The sequence below is a fragment of the Lonchura striata genome, chromosome 6, assembly GCF_046129695.1.
Source record: "Lonchura striata isolate bLonStr1 chromosome 6, bLonStr1.mat, whole genome shotgun sequence".
In the NCBI taxonomy this organism is placed as follows: Eukaryota; Metazoa; Chordata; class Aves; order Passeriformes; family Estrildidae; genus Lonchura; species Lonchura striata.
In genome coordinates this window covers 29697812-29723216 of record NC_134608.1, presented here as the reverse complement: position 1 = coordinate 29723216, position 25405 = coordinate 29697812, and the positions used below count along the sequence as shown (strand labels likewise).

The following is a 25405-nucleotide window of genomic DNA, read 5'->3' as shown; positions in this document are numbered from 1 at the left end:
TCAGGTATGCTAAAATGACTGTTTCTCAGAATAACTTACTGAAAGTAAGTTATTTTTGGAACTCATTTATAAGAGAACTTAATTAACTATTCTAGATCATTAGGGATACTGCATTGCTTTTTTCAATCCTCTGACAGGTTCCTCCAGTTATAGCAATTCATTATCATTATTTTCAACTTTCTAGGCAGAAAAGGGTGAAAAAGAAACACTGAGCCATTGCAGGCCGTATGCACAAACTAGCCAGTACTACCCCAAGATGAAAGGCAGCTTCGGTGGATTTCATTGTGTGAGCTGCTGTGGCAGTATAGCAGAATGTCTTGGGGCAAGCAGTTTGAGAGATGGTGCACTGTCTTTTGTCCACTGTCATATGGCAGAACTTTTTAAGAGCAGTGACACTACACAAGAGCTATTCCATTAGGTGAATGAAAGCAAACAGATTTTCTCATAGAATATATTCCACATTGATTTGAAAACAGCATCCTTTTGTGTAAAATGCAAATTTGTTTTGAAACGCCACTTTATTAATTAAATTTTGATATAGTTCCTGAATTCTGGGTCCCAAATGCCACTTTTTTGTTTGTGCAAATAACTACTGATGTCTTCATCAAGTACCAGCAAAAATTCCAGTTGCACTAGTAAATGAAGCAGACCTTGGCCCTACAGTACTGTATTTAACTTCTACTTCAAACAAGTCTGACTTGTAAGTGGAAATTTGGTAGTTTTTTGGAAGCTGCAAAACTGAATACAATAGAACCATCTCCCCAAAGCCCAGCTACATTGTATCAGCAATAGATTAATAATAACAGACCTTTTTGGAAATGCAGGATTTCAGAATTACTCTTTGCAGATCTTCTAACAATGCTTAGAAGATCTTTACAAGTCGTTGAGTATTTGTTCTAATGCTATCTGATTACAGCTACAGATTATATGGCCTCTCAGTTTTACAAAGCAGTAGAATAATTTATGCACATGATTTTTACTTTCCATGTATCATTGCTAAGTATTGCAAATAAGCATATTCTGGTCGAATTACTCTTTTTTGTGACAATTATTATTATTATTATTATTATTATTATTATTATTATTATTATTATTATTCAAACCCAGAAAATATAGACGTGATGTATCACAAAATTACCTTCCTCCTTTTTTTTTATTTTCTGGGCAATAAATCAAATAACTTTGTTCTGACTTTTTGTACAGTTTCTCAGAGGTCTGGTTGTTTTCTACTAGTTCATGTACTATGCAGTATTGTTTCATTCATTTTAGTAATCTCTGCTAAAAATCTCTCTTTTAGTTCAGAACAGGTCTTCATTTTCCTTATGAGCTAAAAAGAGAAGTCCCAAACCCTAAAAAAATTCCTGTAGTTTCATCAAAATTTCACATCTAAGACACTTTCCTTTAGATCTAGGACGTTTTGAAGAGCAGAAAAAGCTTTCAAAAATTTACACATTATGTCATCATCAATAAACTAGTAGGAAACTCAAACACCCTGTAAGCAATTTCAAGGCAAGTCAAATATTCAGTTTCATAATGCCAGTCCGTGATGGCCAAAGCATGAAGATTTTTTTTTTTAATGTATGTTTTTTGCAATTATTCCAATGCAGAAAAATCTATTTTGTGTTTACTATCTTTTCACAACTACTTAGCAAATAAGTTTTATATTAATTGTGATTTCTTAACTTTTGAAAAGTGTATTTAGGAAGGCATCAACACCTTCATATCTGCCCATAATTATTCATTCCTATTTTACAGTGATTTACTGTATAAATCATGTGCTGACTAAAATAATCTAAAAAAAAAAAAAAAGTGGCTTTTCAAGCTGTTTCATGAGCTGTACATAAAAAAAACACCCCAAACTTATATACTTGCTTCACTGTGCATTTATTTTGGAACATTTATCACTATAACAAAGTGCTTTTTTTAGAATGTTTTCTTCCATCTTTTCCTGGGAACTTCATACTCAGCACCCTATATGCAAGGACCTAATGTAAAGCCTGAGTGGTACAGATTGTTATATAGCATTGTATAATATCGTGTTACAGGGGACTGGTAAGTTAGCACTCACAACGCATAAAGCATTCATCCCAGCCTGGAGGGACAAAGCCTTCTGTGGTATCTGCGAGTAAATTCAGCAGGAAGCACGGAGGGGCATTGCTGGCCACTGCAGGTGGCAGGCAGGCTGGCCCAGGGCAGTCCCGAGGCTGCCGCTGAGCACGGCGCTGGTCCCGCTGACCCTGCACACCGGCCCCAGCCAGGCGGGCAGCCCAGCGCGCTCCAGTGCCTTCTCGGCCCGTTTCAGCCTCACTGGCCCCACGAGCAAAAGCCCGGAGAGAGCCGGGCCCTTAGACTGCTGCTTCAAACTCTGCCACAACACCAACTGCAATGCCTTTCAGGACTCCTAAAGTTAGTCTAGCAATAAAGTTTATTCGAAAGAACTAACCCACGTTTCTTCTGCGGCAAGGGGGAAATAAACTTCTGTGCCAGGTATCGAAAGATTGGACACCTGGGTAAGCTTGTGACTTAGCTTGCAAACCTACAGGGGTATCTGTCATATGCCTCACGGCAGGATGCTCAGAAAACTGGCCCAGAACAGGGATCAGATGAGGAGATCCATTTTCGGTCTGCAGCAGCTGAACCCGAGGATGCAGATGGACATTCTGTGCTCGCCTGCGAGCGGAGAGCAGCGGGGCAGCCTGGTCAGCTCCGCTCTTCAACCTCCCCGCTGCCGCAGTCACTGCTCGGCGGCGACTTGTAAAGCCCCGCAGCAACTCCTGCCCTCCCAGCGGGCCCTGCTGGAGTTGCGACTGTGCCCTACAGTACCCCCGCGAGCATCCCAAGGGGAGGGGTGGTCTCCTTCGGTGGGCCCTGCTCCCTAGGCAGCAGTCACTTAGAGCAGGTCTGTGGTTCTTCAGAAGGCAATAGACAGGCACGGGGAAGCGGCAGGAGGGCGATGCCCTCCAACAGGCGGCCCGGGCCTGCCAGCACAGCCGCCCGGCCCTCAATAGGCGCCCGGCGCTCTGCCTCCGCGGGCGCGCCCAGCCCCCGCCCACCCCGGGCCGCGCCCGGGCCGCGCCGCCCCGGCCAGCGCGCAGCGCCGCGGCGGAGGCAGCGCAGCTGCCGGGGCACGGGGGCCGGCGGCACGCCGAGCCGCGGTCCGCGCAGGCAGTCTGCCGGCCTGCCCCGGGAGGAAGGCCCGTCGAGGGGAGGCGGCCAAGCGGTAGCGGTAGCAACGGAGGAGCCGGCGGCGTGCGCAGCCCAGGGTGGCCGTGCGACCGGGCTCCTTCTACGCTTGCCGGCTGTCGGCCTCCTCCCTGTCAGTGTTACCGCCCCCGGCCCGCGAGCAGCATGAGAGTAGTGGCTCTGATCAGGTAACGCGCTGACGGAGCGCCTGTGTGAGCGAGCGAGGGGCGTCCTGCAGGCGGAGAAAGGGCGCGGGGAGAAGCCCTGCCCGCCCGCGGGTCGCGCTCCACCCAGCGCCGCCCGGGAGACCTGCCCGGCCCTTTCCGCTCGGCCTGCCCGCCCATGCGCTTCCTGCTGCCTCCCTTCCCCAGCTCGTTCCCAGCCGCCGGCTGGCTCTGCCCGTGGCCCTTGCAGTAGCCACCTGCGAGTGCCGCGGCGGGCCGGTCCCTGCCTGCGCGTAGGGAGAGACTGGGACAGTTTCTTCTCTAGTTCTTGTTACGGAAGAATTAAAGAATAACCGGTGTCTTTTTTAAAATTAAACAAGCAGAAACCAAGCAACCAAACCACCCCCATAACCCAACCAACGCACCCCCACCCCCTCAGCTGAAACAACACGTACAGTCGTTTGCCCCAGTCGCTTCTCGCCGCTCTGCCGCTGTGCCGGGTTCTTCGTCTGCAGCACGGCGAGAGCCCGGGCCGCCGGGGGCGCCGGGCGTGGGCCGCATGTCCTGCTCTAAAAGAGTTCTGCTCATTTATAGTTCAACATGCAGGTGCTTTTGCTTTCCAAGTATCTTAAGCTCTTTCAGGATAGATTTCCTAGTGTGTTTTCTGCGAGAGATTAAATTTTGCCAGTTTTAAAGTGATGAAGCTATTGTTTCCATCGTTGGACACAGCCGTGTCTGTCAAGGGTAACTGTGTTTGCTGTGTTTGCTATCTCACCCCCCCCCCCCCCCACGCCTGCCCATGTTTTTTGTAAGTTTCTTTGTTAGTTTCTGCAATTCTTGAGGAGATCCGATAAAAAAAAACAAAACCACATATGGGTTTTACTTGAAGAAACAATAGTTAATTAAAAAAAGACCAAGCTAAGAAACCTGTAAGTGAAAAAGAATTCTGTAGATGGGAACTGTGTATTTTTATTTTGGGGTGCAGTAGCCATTATTAATTAAGCCAAAAACATTTAATGTATTAAATTCTTTCAGGGAATATCAAATCTTGCTGAAACTGGGGTTTGGCCACAACAACTGCAAATCATTCCAAACCTCATGTAGAGGGGAAAATACAGGAAATGTTGTCTGTTTTTCTAGATTTTCTCAAATATGGTGTAGGGAAAATCAGCTTCAAATTTTTTTACTTTATTTTATAGATAAGACTTTGTCTTTCAGGATTATTTACTTTGATATTCTCAGAGCAGAGGAATGTGTTAAAAGGCAGGATTGAATAAAATCCTATAAACAGGTTTCTAACACAATTGCTATTTTAATGGTCTATTTTACAAGGATGGATTTAGTTTCAGTAGTAGTTTTAAAGAAGAGTTTTAAAGAGACATCAAAGTGTCTGAAGTCTTTGTAACAGAGCTAGCCAAAGATCAGAGGGGGGAAAAAGTATTTGAAAAGTGCTTCTTACTTTTGCAAAGGTCAGGATTATGTATGAAACTACTTTAACCTGTTTTTTTTCCTTGTAGAATGTTGGCCACACTAAAAGTTGATAGTCTTGTTTTAAGGTGGTATTTATGGGGTAAACCCTGCATTTTGTTTTGTGCTAAATCATAGGCATTTAAAAGCCAGTCTTCAACCTGAAATATGATGTTTTTCAACTCTTTAAAATTCTTCTAGAATTTTCTTAAGTGAAAGTGATTATATTTGTTTATGGAAAGAAATTTTGCTCAGAAGTCTTTCATAGATTCGTATCTTCACGGTTACCCAAATTTTTTTTTTCTTCTGGTATTTTGTTTATAAGCCTGCCTGTTAACATATTTGCAGAACCCTGACTGGCCTCACTTTGGAGCTTTCTACTAAAAGGCCTTGTGATTTTTTTTTCTATGCTGGGAATTGAGAGGGGTCCCCAGGCTATCTCAGTACTTGTCTTCATCTCCCCTCTGTGGACTGTTCTGAGTCCACCTTCCTCCCATGGGCATGGGCTGTCTGGTTTCATTGGTCTTAACCATATTGTGTTTTACATTTAGTTTGGAAGGTCTTGTGGGTGGGCACCATTTCATTTGTTTTTTGGTACTGGTAGTTTTTAGGGCTGTGGTAAATAATACAGAGAATAAATAACAGGACAGTAGCATGTGATTCAGTGAGCACAGATTTCCAAGATTTCCACTTACTAACTAGTGGGGCCAATGTAAGCAATATGGATATCAAAATGCATATATATATATATATATATATATATATGTATGTATATGTATATATACATACATACATACATGAATTCATTGAAAGAATTACTAGATTTATTCCAGTGACATTTTAATTTTTGATTTCAATTTTTAAAAAATACTAAAATACTGTAAACAGCAAAGGTGACTATCTCTTGTCATACAGTTATTTTTCTGGAGTGCTGTTTGTAGCTGAAATCAGAACTAGTGGGAGACTTTTATTTTTTTAGCATAGAGTCATTCAGAAAGAAAAGAGTCTTTGTCTCATTACTCTGTTAAGCCTGGAAGTTCAAATTATGAAGCTATCAAGAACAGTGTTCAAAATTAATGAATGTATGATTTTGAATTTTCTTTTGCATCTGTATATAGGTTAGAAGGAAGTTGTCGGTATGCATCAGAAGAATGTTACATAAAGATGGGCTCTCAAAGTAGGAATCGATCATATTTATATTTACTTTTTAGCACTGAAACAGAAGCAACTGCTTTATGAACATCTTTGAAGTACAAAAGGATGCCTCGTTTTACACTATTTCTACTTCAGGTTTGAATTGCACAACAAATTAAAGACACCATACAGAATTTTTTGCATGGATAAAGCAGAGATTGAGGGGAATAAGTAAAGGGTTACATTCCTCTAGGGCGTTTTCAAGCTCTTGCATAGAGGGCTAAATAAAAGGGAGAGCTTAAAGCTGGAAATTCTGAAGAAGTTTGTTTCAAAATCACAGAATCATTTAGTTTGGAAAAGACCTCCAAGATTATCAAGTCCAACATTTTACTGATCACCACCTGTCAATTCGACGAGAGCACCACGTGCCATGTGCAGTCATGGTGGCAACTGCACTACCTCCCTGGGCAGCCCATTCAAATGCTTGACAGCCCTTCCCATGAAGAAATTCTTCCCGATGTCCAACTTGAACTTCCCCTGGTGTAGCTTGAGGCCATTTCGTCTTGTCCTTCACTTGCTTCCTGAGTGAATAGGCCAAGCCCCACCTTTGCTTCACCTCCCTTTCAGGTAGAAACAGTAATAGTGTGACCACAAGAAACACAATAGTCTGTCATAGCAAGGACTGCTTGTACTCTTTTGTTCTCCTGTGCATGTCTCAGTGATTCTAAACCAAAATGCAGTTTTACAGAGCTTGCATAGATCTCTGTTGCAGTTCCTGCCATGGTTTTTGTGCCTTGGCATTTAAAGAAACTGTATAGAATCTCCACCTGCAGTTGTACTTCAAAGGCCATGAGTCTGAGCATGGATCTTTTAAGCAGTGTGTATTCTAGAGCACTTTTATTGTAGATTGTGATGTTTCTTTTTCTATTGATTAAAATCCAGAGATAATTTTTCAGTTACATCAAGAGAACAGGATTCTTTCCTCACTGAGAGTGCAAAAGGTTCCTGTAGATCTCGAACTAATGTTAAAATTAATTGTATTCTCTGTGTTGGCCTCAAACAAGAGTATGGTTATGTTGCTTTTATTTTTTTTACTAGCATTAATAATTTTTAGTTGCAGTGAAATGCAGCAAAAAATTTGTATGTTCTATGCAGTGTCAACTGAAACTACTGTAATAATTAAAGTTTTTAAGAATGGCAAGTATGTTCAAAATGTTGAAAGTTTAGGCAACATACCCCACAAAGGACAACTGTTATTCCTGACATAGGATCAATGAAGTTGGAGAAGACCTCTAAGGTATTGAATCAGGCCATTAACCTAACACTGCCAAGTCCACCACTAAAATCGTGTCCCTAGGTGTCACCTCTGCATGACAGACCTAATTTAAAAGGATTACTAATGCTGGAAACTCACTGGAGCAGATTTTGGGGTTTTGATTCAAATTAACTAGTAATGAGTACAGAGTAATTAATCTCTGGAATAAAAGACAGTCTTGGAAGAGTGTCAGTGGCTCTTCTTCATGTAATCTCTCAGATTAATAGTAAAATGCAAAACTCTTTATGTGCTTTATGGTTACTGTATTTAGGCACTATATATAGGTAGTAAATATATGATGAAATCATTCTTCTTCTACTGTTCCTATTCTACAGCTCTTCATATTTCAAAACTTTATAAACAGTTCTGATAATATTTATTTTTGAACAGTTAGTTAAAAGTTGAAAGGGTCTAAAACTTTTATCTATACTTTTAATTGCCACTATTTTCTTTTCCTTACAGTGGTGGGAAGGACAGTTGTTACAATATGATGCAGTGTGTTGCTGCTGGGCATCAGATTGTTGCTCTAGCCAATTTAAGACCTGCTGAAAATACAGGTATGAAAGCCACATTTCTTACAGGAAATTTTTAAAAAATATATGAGAAACAACAGAACCACAGCCATGCCTGAATTAAGTTTCTATATATGTTTTTTTCTGGTTTTGCATATTGAAGGCCAATATAGAAACTTGAAAGGGGTATAAAAAAGAAAATGCTATGAAGATGTATTAAATGTAAAAAGAAGAAGTGAGTTGTTTCTAGTTGGTAGGGGAGGACGCTAAAGTATAAAGTATGTTAACTAGTTTCACTGTTCAACATATATTAAGCAGTTAAGTATGGTCTTGGGTAACTTATATAGTAGGTGGGTACACAGAAAGGGAAGGAAAAAGGGAGCTGCTATCACAAATGAGTCATGGGCAAAACTGGCAAATGCTAGGAGAGTATAGGAAAAAATTATTTTCTGCATAGCTAGGACATAATAATCTCAAATCTTGTTGAAATATGTTGCCTTCAAACTAATTTATCCTCATCAGAAATGTAGAATATTATCATTAAAATCATAAAATGCTCTCTTTAAGTGTGTAGTTGGAAATTTTATAGAAAGTTAATTGAGGTGCTTCAGGCAATAGTGGATTCTATGCCATTCTTTTTATTTTATCTTTTACCACTGTTGCCTGGAGAGTTTCAATTAATAAAGAAACTGTGTATGCTAAGCAGAATATCACTTAAAGATCTTGTCATGTTCATGCATGTTGAAATCACTGAAATTTCCTTTAAATCTACTCTTTTGGTCTAGGTTGGTTAGTTGTGATTAGGGGTTTGGATTTGCTTGTTTTGTGTAGAACCATACCTGTTGTGTGGCATCAAAGGTGACTGACCTAATTCTTACATCACAAATTAGTTGTCTTGGTCAGTTACAGACCTTCTTCTTTGCAAGATGTGCTACACAGGTATACAGCAGAAATGTTTGATGTCTCTGTGTAAATTCAGAGAAGTACCAGAGTTACAAATAAAATAGTGAATTGTGTTAGCTTGTAATAAAGAGGAGATTTCACCAATAATGATTTATTACTTTGTCAATCTGTTAGAAATATTATCTGAAAAAAATTATGTGCAAATTATTTATTGTATAGTTTGAGATGTAATTCTAATGCATGATACCTGCATTTTTAGCTGCTTTTTCCTTATCTGCTGGCTACAAACTGCTTGTAAGGAAATTTGGCTAATTTTTTTTCTCATGGTAAAGGAAATAAGCTTTAATACGCTTTTTGCTTATTAAACAGAGTCAAAACATTATAATGGTCTACTTTTATTCTACCTAAACAGAGATAGTCTTGTTTTGTGATGACCATGATAACAATTTTAATAGTTAAGTTTTGTAAATTTTGACAACCTATAGCTTCTTCTCAGAGTTGCATTACATTACAAATTTCTTGATCTGAATACGTTGAAATTCATCTGAGTTTGTGCCTCTGACCTGTGTTCCTATTAAAATTACCATGTGAATGGAAGCAGAATTGAATTGGTAGATTTTTTGGGTGAAGCAGGAAGAAGAAAAGGCACCACAATTTGCAAATAGGCAGCATGTTTGTGACAGATGTCTTCCTTTCCATACGTCTGTTGGGTGGAGAAATCATTTTTTTTTTCTTTCCATGTTTATAGTGGTGTTGTCACCAAACATCTGTTTGTGAACTGAAAAATATTAACATTTAGATTATCTCAGTACTTTGTGGCATTGTGATTATCTGTAATTGTTGCAACAATGTTACTAATATGGTTGTTTCTTAAATGTGGCAGGGGAGACTGATGAATTGGACAGCTATATGTATCAGACAGTAGGACACCATGCCATTGACCTATATGCTGATGCATTGGATTTGCCACTCTATCGTGGTTTTATAAAAGGTACCAGTGTAAATACTGGAAGAGTGTATACTGCATGCCAGGAAGATGAGGTTGAAGACCTTTACCAGCTCATGAAACTTGTTAAGGTATGCTGATTGAAAGCAATTATATAGTAGGGGATAATTATATTATTATATTGCTTAATTAATTTATGAATTTAAGTAAATGATCCACTTAAGTATTTAAGGAAAAATTTTAGAAAAAAAAAAAAAGAAGACTTTCACTTTTTTTCTATTCCTTTCTTCTTCCTTCCACTGTAAATGTATGGTGTAACTATATTCCTTTCCCTCAATGTAAGTCACACTTATTAATCCTCATTTCAAGCCAAAATCTTTTTCCTGTTTAATGAAAACACCTGTAGCAGGAGCTTGGCATGTACAACAAAAAACATAATTGTGACAATCATCTATAAATAGAATATTTAGCTTATTTTGCACTTGTAATAATGTATTGCTTGATTACTATAATGAGAGATCTTTTGGATTTTGTGCATTTATCAATGTGTGGGAAGTAATGGTTTGACATTTCCATTTGAATACACTTATGATGTGTAAACCAGAATCTGTTACTTGTTTGTATGTTGCATGTCATTCTCCAAGTATTACAGAATGTTTCACAATGATAGTTTTGATTCTGGTAGCCCTGTGATTATATTCTAATACATGACACAGTAGCAATAACATATATCAATCCTTTATAGCTATAAAATGAATTAAAGAGACACGATGAGCCCTTTCTAAACCACTGAAAATTTATTCTCTGGTCTTTTTCAAAATCTTTCATATAGTACTTTATTTCTACCAATACTAAATTATACCTCATTGAAGAAAATAGAAAACCTCCTGTTGACTCTAGAGGTTTTCTACAGTGTTTGAGTGAGCATGCTGTGTCCATTCCAGCTAATTGTGTTGATTATTGCAGTGTGCAGTACTAAAACGAATGCACTGTTCAGAAAATCATAACTGCTATTTCAAAGAAAGTATGTGATTTTATTTATTAAACTGGTATAGACTACTTAATGAAACTTCAGATAAAGGTGTTTGTAGTCTTCCTGTCAGGTATTGAACATTTTGTAGATCGCTTTCCTTCATTAAAATGAGGATTGAGATTCATGAACCTAAACACTTCAGGCTTTATTCTGTATTCAGTTAAATAAAATCAAATTGCAGATAAGACCTAAAAGTGTGGTTTGACTGCAGTGTACTTCCTGACACATCTTGGAGTCAAATGTTGCATCTTGTAAAGATTTTTGGCAAGGAAATTCTCTTCTTCTAATGTAAAATCATGATCATAGGCCTGTATTGGAGTATGAGACTACAGAACAGGAGAATAGTTCATGTAGGCAGTACAGCCTGTAGTTGTGCTGGGGAGGCTTAGGTTGGATATTAGGAAACTTTACTGAAAGGGGTATCAAGCATTGGATCAGGCTACTTGGGGAAATGTTTGAGTCACTGTCTCTGGAGGTGTTTAAGAGTTGTGAGGACTGGGTGCCTAGAGACATGGTTTAGTGGTGGACTTGGCAGTATTAGGTTAATGGTGGGACTCGATGATTTCAAGGGCATTTTGCAACCTAAATGATTCTATGATTATGCTCTAGAGTGCTTCACAGAGGTTTTAAATGGAATGTGCATATCCTGCAGTACAGGAATCAAAAGAAAGAAATGATACAGCAATCTTAAATTATTTTTGAAACGCGATAGTATTAGAAATTAGAAGGACTGGTATCTACTGTCTCTTAAAACTGCATGCTAACAGCATTCTGCTGCTGGGTAGGGTAATAAATTACTGATCAATTTAATTTAAAATGGGCAAATTAGTGGCAATTAAGATGATACTTCCTCTACAGTTCTTGCTGTCTTTGGAGGAATGGATCCCTGACATAAATTAATGCTAGTGTTAAATCTTGACAACTTCTGCTTTGGAAGTTTGTACATGATAATTATAACTATAGCTGAAAGAGATGCTGTGTTGTCTCGAACTAAATAACTATTTCTTTCCTGTATAGAACTATTAAGCCCAATATATGATATCTTCAGGTTATAAATATTAATAATATACTGCCATAATGTTAGATGTTATATAATGATGTCTTTACAGTACAACCTAGCTATGAAATTCTGGTACAAAAGTTTCAGTAAGTGTCTTGCATGTTTTGATGAATAATTGCAAAATTATATGGAGAAATAAACTACAGCAACTGTGGTATTTTAGTTTTAAGAAGACTACTAAGTTTTTTTTCCAGTGTGTTAGGAATAACTTTGAAAACTTTCTGGTTTTATTTTTTCACATTTTTAATAAGTACTGTTTAGAAGCTTTACTATTTAAGTCTAAATAGCTGAGGATTTTGCTTTAGGAATTTTTTCCCCCGGATGTTAATAGTTTTAAACAGAGAAGTCAATTTGCATTCCCTTGTAGGGAGGGGATGAATTCTGTAGAAGCCTTGTCAAAACCATCTTTGAGTGATTGTAATTTTAAAACACTGGTCAAATAACATCGCTCTTTTCTTCAGTCAAATGGTTTGGGGCCAGGACTACAGGAAAGGTGTGTCTAAATCAAAATTGCATAGTGTACCTTACTTTCCATTGGCAAAGAATGTTTCTCTTGCTAGTACTTACTTAGTAAAAAATTAAAACAAAACTCTGTAAAAAAAACTGTATGGATCTGGAAGTATACAATGTTTATAAAACATTGCTATGAGAACAAGTTTTTAAAATAATTAAATATTCCCTCACAGTTCTGTGAAACCCAGGACAACAGTCCTGTTCTAGTTCATGTCTCAGTGAGTGATACTGACTGTCATTGACTGTAAAGCTATTAATTTTATTGTCACAAACCCAGGTGATTGATAGGTATAAAGGAAATTTATATCTATTTTTTACTTGCCTAATGCCATGTTTGAGATTCTACATTCAGTACATATTATGAAACATATCAGAGTACTTATATGATGTCTAAATATATATTACTATGCAGTCTTCCCCTGATAGTAGAATATTTACTTTATGAGACGTGTAAATCTTGAACTCTAAAGAATAATTTCTTCTCTCAATGTTACTGAATGGGGATTACTGTTCCTTGTTTGGCCATGTTTGTTACTGTCTGTATTGGAGATTTTCCTAGCCAAGCCTGTAAGCACTAGAGTTTCTTAGTTACCTGAATTATCTTCTAGAGGTTTTATGATAGCACTGTCTTTGAAATGTGGTGAGAAACTATATTTCCTTTCCTCTAGTGGCAGGAAAGACTGGAGCAAGAAGGCATTTTTGTGAAACTTTAGTACAACATTTTAATTGAGGCAATATTTAACCACTTTTCAATGTTTTATCCCCTTTTTAATGTAATTATGGTCTTGTTCAAGTGATGCAGTGATGTTTCATGCATGGTCATACAGAAGTGGTATTAGATGGGTTGAATGTTGGATTTTTTTCTGTATCTCATGGAACTATGGCTAAACTTTTGTTTAGAGCAGTGGTTGTAGCAGCTTTCAGACTAAACAGACCAATACAAGATACTTAATTTTCAGTAGACAATTCTGTCCTCTTTCAAATTCTTTGCCTTACCTACTCCATAAGTCTTTGTCTTTGTTTGGTAAGTTTCCATTGCTGAAGTAATTTGTAGAATAATTGAACTAGGTAAAAATGTCTTTCTTCTATCACTTCTTTTTCAAATTTTTGATAACATGCTTAATTGCTTTTTTTTTAAATTAATATTTTAAAAATTGATGATTTAATTTTTTTTTATATTTCCCCATGTTTATTATAAATCATGCAAATAGATTTTTAGTGAATTTTCAGTTTCAACATGTTATTTCTGTCAGAATACTTTTTGTTGTGCTCTTTGTGGGTTTAGAACCTGCAAGCTTTCAAAAAATATGGAGTTCACTTGAAATAAATTTATATATTGGCTCTCAGGACTGAAGCAATATTAATTATGAAGTCATCCATTGATGATCAGCTGAAAAATAAATATTAATGTTGGATATATATGATGTGTGAAACATTTGAATAATAACAGCCTTTGGTTGTGGCACTTCATCAGTGATGTGGAATGGAAGGAAAGGAGATTTATTTTCTAAAATATCGTTGCATTTTGGAACAGTAATCTTACAACAGTCAGTCAGGAAGAATAAGTAACATTTTTTTAGTTACAGAAATAAAGAGCTTAGTAATGCAGTGACTCTTGTATTTAATAATTACTTTTTAAGAACAGGATCATTATTTTTTTAAATGGGCCAAGTCTGATGTTTAGTGAAGAAAGAAAGTGTTCTTGTCTGAGAGTTAAAATTGCAATAGCAATGCCATTTTAGATGTTACTTAAGATATTTCATCTCAGACAAAGTACTTGAGCTGTGTGGGCCCAGGTGGAATTGAAGTAACTTAGGTCCTATCAGTATTCAGTGAAACTCCGTGAGATTTCTTCAGAAACAGTTCTTCAGGGTTTAAGATGAATGGATGAAACATAAGGTTAATTTTTGGCCTTCAGATAGGGAACCTAAAACTTTCAATTCCTTGATATTGCTAATAGTCTTCCATTCTAGGGAAATGGTCTTTCTTTTACCCTTTTCCAGAATTCAGCTGCTGTGGTCAATGGGTGAAATGAGTTCTCAGATTCAGTGCAATTGCTGACTTTCTGTGACTTTTGTAGAAAGATTTAGGTGTTCTTACCAGGAAAAATACATTAATAAATGTAATATAGTATCCTGTCACAGCATTGCTTAATTGTCTTCTGTTACAAGACACTATATCATAAAAGAAACTGAAAAGTATGTAGGAATAATCACTTGGTTTTAGATGTAAGATATACGTGGCTTCAGTTGTAGTATGTGCATGATAAAGACTAGTAGTGTACTCTTAACTCGTACAAATAAGGTTCACAGAATTTCTTCGGAATCTTAAAGAGGCCAAACAATTATCAGTTGTGGAATCCTGATTGACTTGAAGAATCTGTAATCTGATGTCCTCAGCATGCTCTTCACCAAATTATTTTTGGTAAAAGTAAAAAGTAGGTAGCTTTCTCCTCCTCTCACTTAAGGGATTCAGAGAGTTCAGAGGCATGCAGAAGAGTTCTGTTCTAGTAATCTTCCGTGTTTTTATTAAAGAAAATCTGGTCTTTTCCTGTAATGATTTTAATTATCTGTAGATACATGGATTAATATCTCAGAGTTGTATTTCTCAGTATTTTGGAGAAAGATTAAATTATACAAAGAGATACTTTTCTTTATGATGAATTTCCAAAATAACCACTCCTCCATAATTTTTTTTGCCTACATTGTGATTATTGCAAATACTGTACCCTTGATATATTGATAAGATTATCTTTGTATCTAATTCAAGAGTTCAAATACAGAATTTTGTATGGCAAGTGAAATTACAGCATAAATATTGAAAAAAAATTGTACAAAATCCTCAATGCCCAGTTGAGGGAAACTGTGGTAGATAAAACAATCAAAGTTATTGATTGGGCCCTTTAGTAGTCATGTAGATTTAATGGATATTTGGAGAGCACATCTCCTAGCACTGTTCTTTTTGTCTTAAAACATGCAAGTTAAATGGGAACTTTCAGAAACTGTATGAAGTGGTTGCCTATACTGACAAGAAAAAAAAAAACTGTGCTTCTTGATAAAATTTTTTTTGAGAGAGAAAATATTTGCTGTGTTTTTTCATAGACTTGATTCCTCCATGTTTTATAATGAGTAAATTTTTATCTGCAAGGATTTGAATTGTCCCTTACCCTCATTGTGTTAAATTATTACATTTTCTAATCAATGTGTTATTTTTTCTTTTAATCAATTCTGGATTAGAGTTCCATAACTTCCTACACCTCGGAAATGACTGTTGTCATTAGCGGTGAATGAAAGTGTGAATGAAGGGAAGAGGGTAAGAAGTAATTGCATATTTGGGAGTAATGTAAGCAGTGTAAAAATAATTATATATCTTGTTTCATTCAAACAACAGGGTTTATTTAGTTGTTGGGGGGGTTGTGTGAATTTTAAATTTAAATTTAATTTTAAAATTATCTGGGAACAAGGAAATTTTTTTTAATCAACAGGATGCCTGAAATTCTGTGTGTCTCATCTGACCAGTTCAGGCAGGGTCAGGATTTTAATTTTTTTTTTTTTTTTTTAGAAGGGGATCTTTGGCAATATCTTTTAAGTAGTTTCTTACTGTGAGACGTGTTGAGCTTTATGTAAACAAAAAAGTCACTGTATTTCTCTCTGAGTTATTTCCACTCACTCCCTGTCTTCTTGTGTTAATACTGAATAAGCAGAGACAGTCAGGCTGGTGGTGAAAGATGGTAAGCAACCCTGAGGGCTTGTTCTGGTCAGCTTGAAACCTCTGATTGCCAGGTTTTCCTAATTTGCCATTTCCAGGGCATCTCTAGTGTGACCTTGCCTGCTGAATATGATGTTCTGGGTTGCAAGATTCTCACATGCATTTAGGAATGGGCAGCCAGGCATTGTTTACAGGACGTCAAATGAACTGTGCACTCGCAGCAAGTTTGATAAACACACATTTCCTCCTTTTATCAGTAAGATTGCAGAATGTGAAGTATGAGTTTCCAGTTTTGCTCATTCCCTTCAGACCTTTTCCTGTTTAAAAACTGAATCTCACTAATTGGATGATGATACATCCTTAGATTTTGTTTTGCGTTCTTTGCTATTGTTGTTTTGAATTCAACTTACTGGTCACTGGCATTTATTTCAGTGCCTACCTTGACCAGGTTTGATAGACATTCAGATAAAAGCTTTTCATTTGTTCAACAGAGAAAAGGTTCATCCCTATAAATGTAAAGTGAATGCTAATTAACAGTAATGACTACTAATCACTTTGCTTTTATACTCCTTTAGGAGCACATCTATTATCCAATGCAGTTAAGTGAAATGCTTGTATATGAATCAACAATGCTGTATTTCTTCTTGCAGCTATTGCTCATAATCAAGCTTTGAATAAATTACGATAGTAAAATTGGTTTTAATGTGTTCTATTGCATAGGGAGAAAGGAACCTTAAATATCTTGTTAAATATCTTGAATATTTAGAGAGTTATCTAGTAACATTTTGGCATTCATTATTGTAGCTAAATGGAAAAATGCATTAAGATGTTTAAGTCAATTTTGTAAACATTATCAAAGCTTTTTTCACAGTTTGAATTGCATTTAAGTGATGTGCATAGACATAACAGTCTCCAAAGCAGCCCCATTTGTATCCAATTGCGTGTCTCTAGGAATGCACTGCCAATTTCTGCCTTCAAATGCAGTTAAGTTTTACATAGAAGGAACATGTTTTATGCCTTGAGAACTTCACCTAGTGTCATAGAGTGTATGTAGTAGGTTAATAGACATTTATGCATTTCTTTTATTAATACTCTGTATCTAACAAACTGTTAGTTTTTTTACATGTGCAAACTGCCTGTCTGCCCGCAATCATATACACTTAAAAAAGGTGTATAAAAGTAATACTAGTGAAATTTTGATCAACAGCTGGAAACAATAAAATAAGAGGAAACTTTATTTTAGCAAAACTTTGCCAGAAACAATGCTGATGGAAAGAGATTACTAGACTGTTAAGCAATTTTAAAATAATTCTGGTTTAGGAACAGAATTAAGCTAAAGACAACATATATGAATTTGAAATTTAGCAAACTTTTCCACTAAGCATTGCATATACAGGCCCTGCTTCGAAGGCAGAAGTGGCAAAACCTGGATTAAACCCATTTCTGACATGAACATTAGTTTTTGATTTGTCTTCTGTTAATAAGTTGCTTGAAACAATTACTGAAATCACTTAGAAGTTCTAGGTCTCAGTGTCTGTGAGAGAACTGAGGTCTGTCTTAGTCAATATATTTATGTTTTCTGGTTTTGCAATTTTGAAAAAAAAAAATCAGGTTTTCATTTTCTGTGGCAGTTTCCTTTCATGTAGTACATCTGTCTTTGCATGCTTAGAGTCACAATTCTTTCACAGTTACCATCACAGTTCTTATGGATGTGGATATGAGTGAGTATCCACAGGCACCGTCTGTGGTTTTGATTTTGTTTGTTTTGTTCATTCATTCACATAGCTTTAGACAATTTTCTGGTATGTTTCATTTCCTTGAGCATCTTTTCTGTTAATATTTATTGTTTGGTTTATTACAAAATCATTGCCTAACTTAATTTCAAATTACCTTCCATGTAGTACTCTTTAAATGTGAGTTTGAGTCAATGTTCATAAAAGTCCTGTGTTTTTTTTCTGTAGTACTGCAAAACATGCTACTTGTGGGTTTTGCCACCACAATGTGGAAAAAAAGTAGCACCTTTCTTCTCTGAAGTCTCATTAAATGATTGATACTATCCATATCTTATTTCAGTACTTCTGTTTCATAATTCACATCTTAATAATGTTTTTAAAATATAAAAATGAAAAATGCAAAAAACATTAATTGTTCTGTACTGTTCTGTAGCTAGCTGTTTTGTATTATTTGCAATTCTTATTAGGCAGTGCTGAAATACATTTCAAAATTTATTACATTAAAAAACGTCATTGGGGTTATTTGTAGTAAAATGAGATCAAAGACAGGCAGACTTTCATGTAAACTAACGGTAAAACATTTATAAAATTTGTTTTCATAAATGTTTGTATCTCTGAAGCCCATTTGTTGTATAAAAATAATTCTGCATAGATTTACTAAGGTATTTCTGCTGACTTATTTAACATACTTTCTCCTTTCATATGAATGTCAAGCCTACGGTGATTTCAGGGTTACATTATTTTCAGCTGGATTCTTGCTGGTTTTGATTGGTATATTTAAACATACTTCTGGAAAGGGTGGGATTTAATTTAATTTAATATTGCACCAATGTTACTGCTTTCAAAATATAAATTACTGATTTGTAAGTGTCATAAAAAGGAATAAAACAGTACTGGCCTTTTACACTGTGAAAGGACTATATAATGTGAAGATATTCTTTCTGTTGATAAATTCTGCCTGTGGAAGACTTACATAAAACTCATCACTCATTTTCATATTGATTATGAGTGGTATTCCAGTAATAGGTTGCTGTTTCCAGAGGATAAGGCAGCACTATGATTAGTTACCTTTTCCATAGAAAGCACTACAAAGGAAAATGCCAAATGTGTGCACTGCAGTATTCCTATCAGCGTGACAGTCTGTTACATGAACTTTTCTTTCAGTCCATTTTCTTTCAGAAATTCAGCTTCAATGTTTTTGCCTTATTATTGTTTTAGGTTTAGTGCATTTGCATGCTCTCCTAACTCCAGATTCTTTCTTTAGCCAGTTTATTTATTTTCCTGACAATCTTCTATACTTGGGTCCTATCACCATTGTAACTCTTAAAAACTGATACAACAGTGCCCTCTGTAGTTTCTCCCTACATGGTTACTACCTGCAGCTGGTTTTGAGCTTTTAGGTAAAGAACAGGATGTTTAGACTTATTTTTAGCTCAAAGAAAAGCCCCTTTTTTCTTAAGGAAAGATTCTGATTTTTCACTGACTTTTTCATATGCAAGCAAAGGAACAAAAGAGGCTGTTCTGACTCATCTTCTAGGTTTATAAGATCTTCTGTCATTATCTAGTGCAAATCTGATACTTTATGAGGCATTCATTCAAGGTAGTCGTTAAAATGTCTGGATGAGATTTTCTGAGTTTTGTAGGCTTTTCTGAAGCTTTTGTTTGAAGTGGAGCTTCAAAACAAAATAATTTTAAATGTACTTCCTTTGTGCTTGCTATTTCTCCTAATTTAGATCTTACATGATCTGCCAGGGACTAAAGACATGCTTGCCAGCAGAGCACCTAAGCTTTATTAATGATGTTGTTTTAATTCACACGGTGACTGAAGTAATTGTTGTTCATTAGCATTGATTTGTCTCCAAAACTCATTTACAATTTAGATTTCTCTTTTAACTCATTGTAGCTTAATATGCAAATAACTTTTTAGTCTGTGTTTTCTGCAGAACTTGTTGGACAGGTTCAGTATTGAACACACATGATCCCTGCGTTCTCATACGTGCACATTCACACCCATGAGCTGCCATTTAAATATTATAAACTGTAATAAAAAAGAATGACCTTTTAAAAAATAAATGCTTTAACTACAATTAGTTGCTTCTGTAACAGCATCATAAAAGTCATTCTGTGAAAAGTTAAATGGCTTACTTTATGATGGGGAGTGTTAATGTACATGTAGAACACACTCTTAATGGACTTCCATGAAATGAATTTCATAAGTCATTGCAGTAATTTATAGTTAATGATGTAACCATAGATAGCTATCCAAAACATTCCTGTATCTCTAATGATTTGTGTAAAGCACATGACTGACCACATGCCTTAGTTCGTTTGGAACAGTAGATGGATAAACGCATGAGCTTTCTACTTTTGAAGACCCTTTTTTCTGTGTAGCAAGTGGTGAGAATTTTGGTGGAGTAAATAATACATCACAGATCACTTGCAATATTTGAGATATGGTAATAAATGATAAGGAGGACTAATTTAATATTAAATTTGAAGGTGAGATCCTTCAGAAGTGTAGTCTGTAGAAGCTTTGATTTTTTTTCTATTTTATGGGTAATCACTAGCCTGTAGTCATGTCTGCTTTTTTCCACAAGATTTTTCTATACTGAAATGTTACTGGGGTGACTAATCCAGAAAATAGCCCATATATACTGTGTTATATCCAGAAATATAATGAAATTTCAGAAGTAGAAAGGTTACCCATGTTATCTGAGTAAAGCGACTATTATTCTACTGGCAGAAAAGTAATGTGGTCAAGTAGTTTTGCAATAAAGATAATTCTATTAAAATTACTTTCTTTCCCTCTAAATTTAACAGAAACTTTGAATCAAACTTAATTCTTGCACAAGTTGCATAATTATTGTTAGTCTTAAATATTGGGGCAGAGTAGAGGTCATTTTTGTTAATGAGCTTCTTTATTCAGAGGAGGATTCTTATGGTAAAACAAGTGACCTTTTTTTATAAACAGTATAGCCAAACCATAGATTTTTATAATTCTAAAGTGATTTTGAAGTTTACTTCATGAAGGAAGGGTAGAAATGAGTATTAGGGAGAAAAAGGCAATATAAATTTCTACTTTAAATAGGTACTTTGAGATTATTTTTATATTTTTAGTGGAACTTCATCACAGTTCACTCTTTTAAAATAAATGTGTCTTACAATACGCCTGTCAGTGAGAATTTTGCATAGAAAATGAATTCTTTGTTAAAATACTATTTTAATTAAGAAAACAAATACAGTCAATTTGTTGTAAGCATGATCTGGTTAGCAGTGATAGAAGGTTTTAGTTTTAAATTGTAACCTTTGAGATAGATAAGATGTTGTCAGTTTGGAAAAATGAATAAGGTGTGTTTTATTGCAATGAAACTTGCCAATTAAGATTCAACATAATTAAAATAGTGATAAATATCGATTACAATACTGGAGGCAATGCATTACAGCTTTTCTGTGTACTGAGAGCTAACATAATTTAGCAAAACTGGGCAAAGAAGTGACAAGGCAGCCAGTGCAGATGCTTATAGGAAATGTCATGTTTAGTCCAGATACTTTTATGTTTTTACTTAAAATGTTGATGAGTTTACCCCATTCTGTAATCATTACCTCTTGCTAAAGTGCCATGCTTCTTTTCATTTAGTTGTTTATGGGATCTGTGTCTTAAATCTTTAATAGAGTATATGTTTAAGGAAAATCTATATTTGAAAATAGTTGTTTTCAAATAACTTGCTTAAGATCATGAAATAAATTTCAAATGTTCTTTCATAAAATCTAGGGTGATGCAGAGTAGTTGAGAGTATTTCTGATGATTGCCTTAATTTTAATTTTTTGGTGTTTCTTTAATTTTCAAATGTCAAAAAATGTGAAGACTGAATGTTGGGTGTATATTTTATACATTATATATATATATATATGTGCTTGGTTAACAGTTGTCTACACAATAACACTAGTTACATGAGGAAAAACAAACACTGCAATCTAAATTGGAACATTATTTGACATAGCAAAAGAAATATTGACTCTTCTTGCTGGAGACATTTATGACACTTTTTTAATGACCCTAGGGAATATCATTATGCCATTATGATTATATTTAAGTTTTAAGACTTCCTTTTTTTTGGGGGTATTCTTTTTAAGAATTCTTTCTCTTGACCCTGATCACATGAGAGAAACTTTGATGACATAATATTTTTAAAGGAAAACATTAGTATTTAGGCTTTACTTGGTTACTTGATGGCCTGTTTTTATAACCACCAGCAATATAGAAGATATCCTCCTGAAATATAGATAAAATTACAGCGAAGTGTCAGTAGATACTGAAGAGTTAGGAACTGAAAACAAATTAAGACTTTTCCTTTGAAATATCATCTTATGGACCTGTTTGTTCTACATTCCTTAGGCATTTTGCTTTGCTGTCTTCTGTATTATCCACAGCCCCCCTTCTTTTTTTTTTCTTTGTAGTGTACTTTTGGTATCTAGAACAGTAATACCATTGTATTTCATGAAGGCACAGTTTATTACAGAATATATCATCCATGAGGTACATTAAACTAACTAGCTTTGTTGTCTTGGCTTTTTTCAATTTTTTCCAACTGTGTTCCCTGGCCAATGTATCAGGATTAATCTATATAGATATATAATGTTTTGTAGATCTTTAGTTTAAATTGTAAGGTTTGTGATTTTAAAGAGCTAGATACTGTTGGTTTATAATTACTGGGGTTAATTTATTAAACTTTCTTGTTCATATAGTCACATTTCATTGTGCTACAGTTTGCCCAGTATTTTTTTTTTCTTTCACATGCTCTAACTCTCTTTAGATTGCTGCAGATTTCCAGTAATTTTGGTGGTTTTGTGCTACAATAACCTTTTTGGCCACCTTCAGGATTACCCTTATCCTTTGGAGACCAGTCCTGTGTTCTCTGAAACTCTCTCAGTCATTATTTATTACCCAGTTGTCATTGTGACTTATTCATTGCTTACATCACCATTCTCAAACGTATTGCTTTACAGAAATGGTGAACAGGGCGGTGAAGGAAGGATCAATAAATGCTTCGAAAGGAAGATTTACCCTGAGACTTAGAGCTGCTTTTTAATACTAAATCTGTGCTATTAGTTCTGAGATGGTTTTAATAACTTGACATCAAGTACTCTGTTTCTCAAAATGGAAAGATGCTATTGCGTTAACTAACTTTTGTGGAGCAAGAGGACTTCAGAAATTAATTTTTATAGTATAAAACTTTCTAATTGTCAATACTTTGTGTATTTTCATGAATGCTTATCTTGTGAGCTTGAAAATATACAGTTTCATCCCCTAAGAAAAAGTGATAAAACATTTATATAAGAAATGCTTGAAAATATTTCTTTGAGTTTTAGTGTTACTGTTTTTGTAACAGCACAAATAAAGGAGAGAGCTTATTTGAAATCATCAGCTGGAAAAAAACCATTCTACTTCTCCCCATGTCTGTTTTAATTTTTCTGAGAGCTTCATGACCCATGCTGTTTTGCTAAAGCATCCAATTTCATATTATATGGTTACTCTTGACCGTCTAGTAAAACGTAGTTGCTCCACAAATCTGATTGGTATATATAATATTAAATTTATTGTTTAAGTTGCAGATAATTAGACTTCTGTATTTCATCAAAGCAATATATCATGTTAAAAATAGTAATGAAATACTTAAATATATAGGAAATTCAAAACCAAGAGCTTTCTTGCTTCCAGGCTTGTTTTCAGTCAATCAACAAGCATGCTGATATGTGGCAAACATTGTTCAAATCCTTTTCCCTAGAAGTTTCCTTTCCTTTACTTCTAAAGTCTCTCAACATTTTTTCTCTGCTCCACTTAACAGTCTGTGAGCTACATGATGTGCTAAGAGAATAACACAATTACAATCTGTTTGTAAAACACCTTAACTGAAGAAATGAATAAATTGTTTTTAAGTTATAAAGATTGCATAGGAAAGTTTCTTCTCATCCTGCTCTCTATTCTCTCTTTCAGCTAAATTGCAGTTTTTTGATAATGTAGCAGTCATGTTTTCTGTTTTTATACATATATTATGCCTTTTATTGCATTTTTTTAAAAGGATACCTAAAAATTCTGTTGAAGAACTGATACTTTCTTGCATAGCTGATAATTGTGTTTTAAGTTTTCTTGATTCCTTTTGGGTGGAAATTATTGTCATTTACAGTTTTCCACTCAAACTGAAAGCTCACAGAATCCATCCAGATTTAGTTTTCTCATCAAGCTTTTTGTTTCTTCTTTGTACGGGAAATGTTCTGTCCACATTGAATTAGAATACAAGTTTTCACTTCCTTAGTTGAGTGATCGTATCTGTATGAGGCTACTTTGAAATGCCTCTCCTTACATTCTCACTCCATTGTTAAATATTTGCCCACATTTAATCTTCTGTTATCACCTAAACAAGCTGTATTTTTTTCTTATTCTCTAAAACATTGTAAATCTGCCAGCCTGTCTCCCTTCTTCACCATGCCTTTGTGTTCAGGTTCCCTTTCTAGTACTCTTATGGTGACTATGGACACGTCTTCCTGGAGAAAAGAAAGCCTCACTTTCACCCAGTTAGAAGAAATAAATACTCCTCTCTCCCATATTTAGACACACATTTACTTTCAGATTTTAAGGGGACTGGCACTCTAAGAGCAAGTTGATGCTACAGCTCCTTTGACAATATGAGATGTCAGAACTTCAAAAGATTGAAATTACATTTCTGATTTATGCAAGCTAATAAAATAAAGCAAGATGGAGCAGATTTTAGGATAACATTAAGCATTTAAGGACTTCCATATTTTTTTTTAATTAAGATTTGGTAGAAGGTGTTTATTTCTTTTATTTTTTAATTGTTGCTCCTTGACAGAAAAATCCTGTGAAGTTTTACTTTGCTATGTATTTCTCTTTAGATTTTGCTATTTCTGTGTTGATATTTTTGGTTTCCTCCTCTGCCATGTCTTTGACACATTATCATCTGCCTTTCCTTTTTGTAACTTCCAATCTCTTTCTAAAAATCCTTTTACATTTCTTCCTCAAGGAAGATCCTCAAGTTGCCCTTTCTTTCTGCTACACAAATTCTCTCTACCTTGTAGTAATTTCCCCTAAAGTGTGGTCTTGTCAAGCCAGATTGGGGTAGTGTTGCTTCCATATATTGGCATTTCCTGAAGGCTTTCCACTTACAGCTTCACCTGGGTTTAGGGTAAGTTAGACTTTACTTGAATGTGATGTCTTAGTACCAGGTTAATACTTGTCTTGTGTCTGGTATAAGTGGCATTGTATTTTGTTTCAAAAGCATCAAGCCTGTTAAAAACAGAAAAGTTGGATTAGATTTGCCTAGAATACTTGTGTGAGAATAGATCATCTCAAATGTCATTTTTAACTGTAAAACCTTAATGAGATTTTCAGGTTTTGGCCAAGCATTTTTGTAGAAAGTGTCATATTAATGCTTTGTTGTGAAACTGTTTTGCAGTTAACTGATTGAAGTGCAGAATCTCCACTATATAGGAAAAGGATTTCCAAAGATTTTTGGTGAGAATGGAGAAAAATTAGATTCTGACATTTCCTGTGAGACAAATGAAAGCAGAAAATTGGAATTTTTTTTCTGTCTTCCTGAACTTGAACAGATAATTCTTGTGAGAAAATGGCTTTGGGTGTTTTGTGCTACTCCTGCTGAATCCTGTCTTCAGGCTGGGCATGGCAGAATCATGTTGTCAGCTTGGGACCAAACGGAT

General features: G+C 35.6%; 1 protein-coding gene across 2 annotated transcripts in view; it reads left to right on the top strand.

Moving 5' to 3' along the window:
- Positions 1–3210: 3210 nt before the first annotated feature.
- The window catches only part of DPH6 (diphthamine biosynthesis 6), a 188411-nt gene continuing 166216 nt past the window's right edge, over positions 3211–25405 (top strand). For both annotated transcript variants that reach the window (XM_031504994.2, XM_077784065.1), the window contains exons 1-3: positions 3211–3371; positions 7726–7820; positions 9562–9755. In XM_031504994.2, coding sequence (XP_031360854.2) covers positions 3349–3371; positions 7726–7820; positions 9562–9755 — 312 coding nt within the window. In that variant the 5' untranslated portion in view covers positions 3211–3348. The remainder of the gene's footprint in view (positions 3372–7725; positions 7821–9561; positions 9756–25405) is intronic.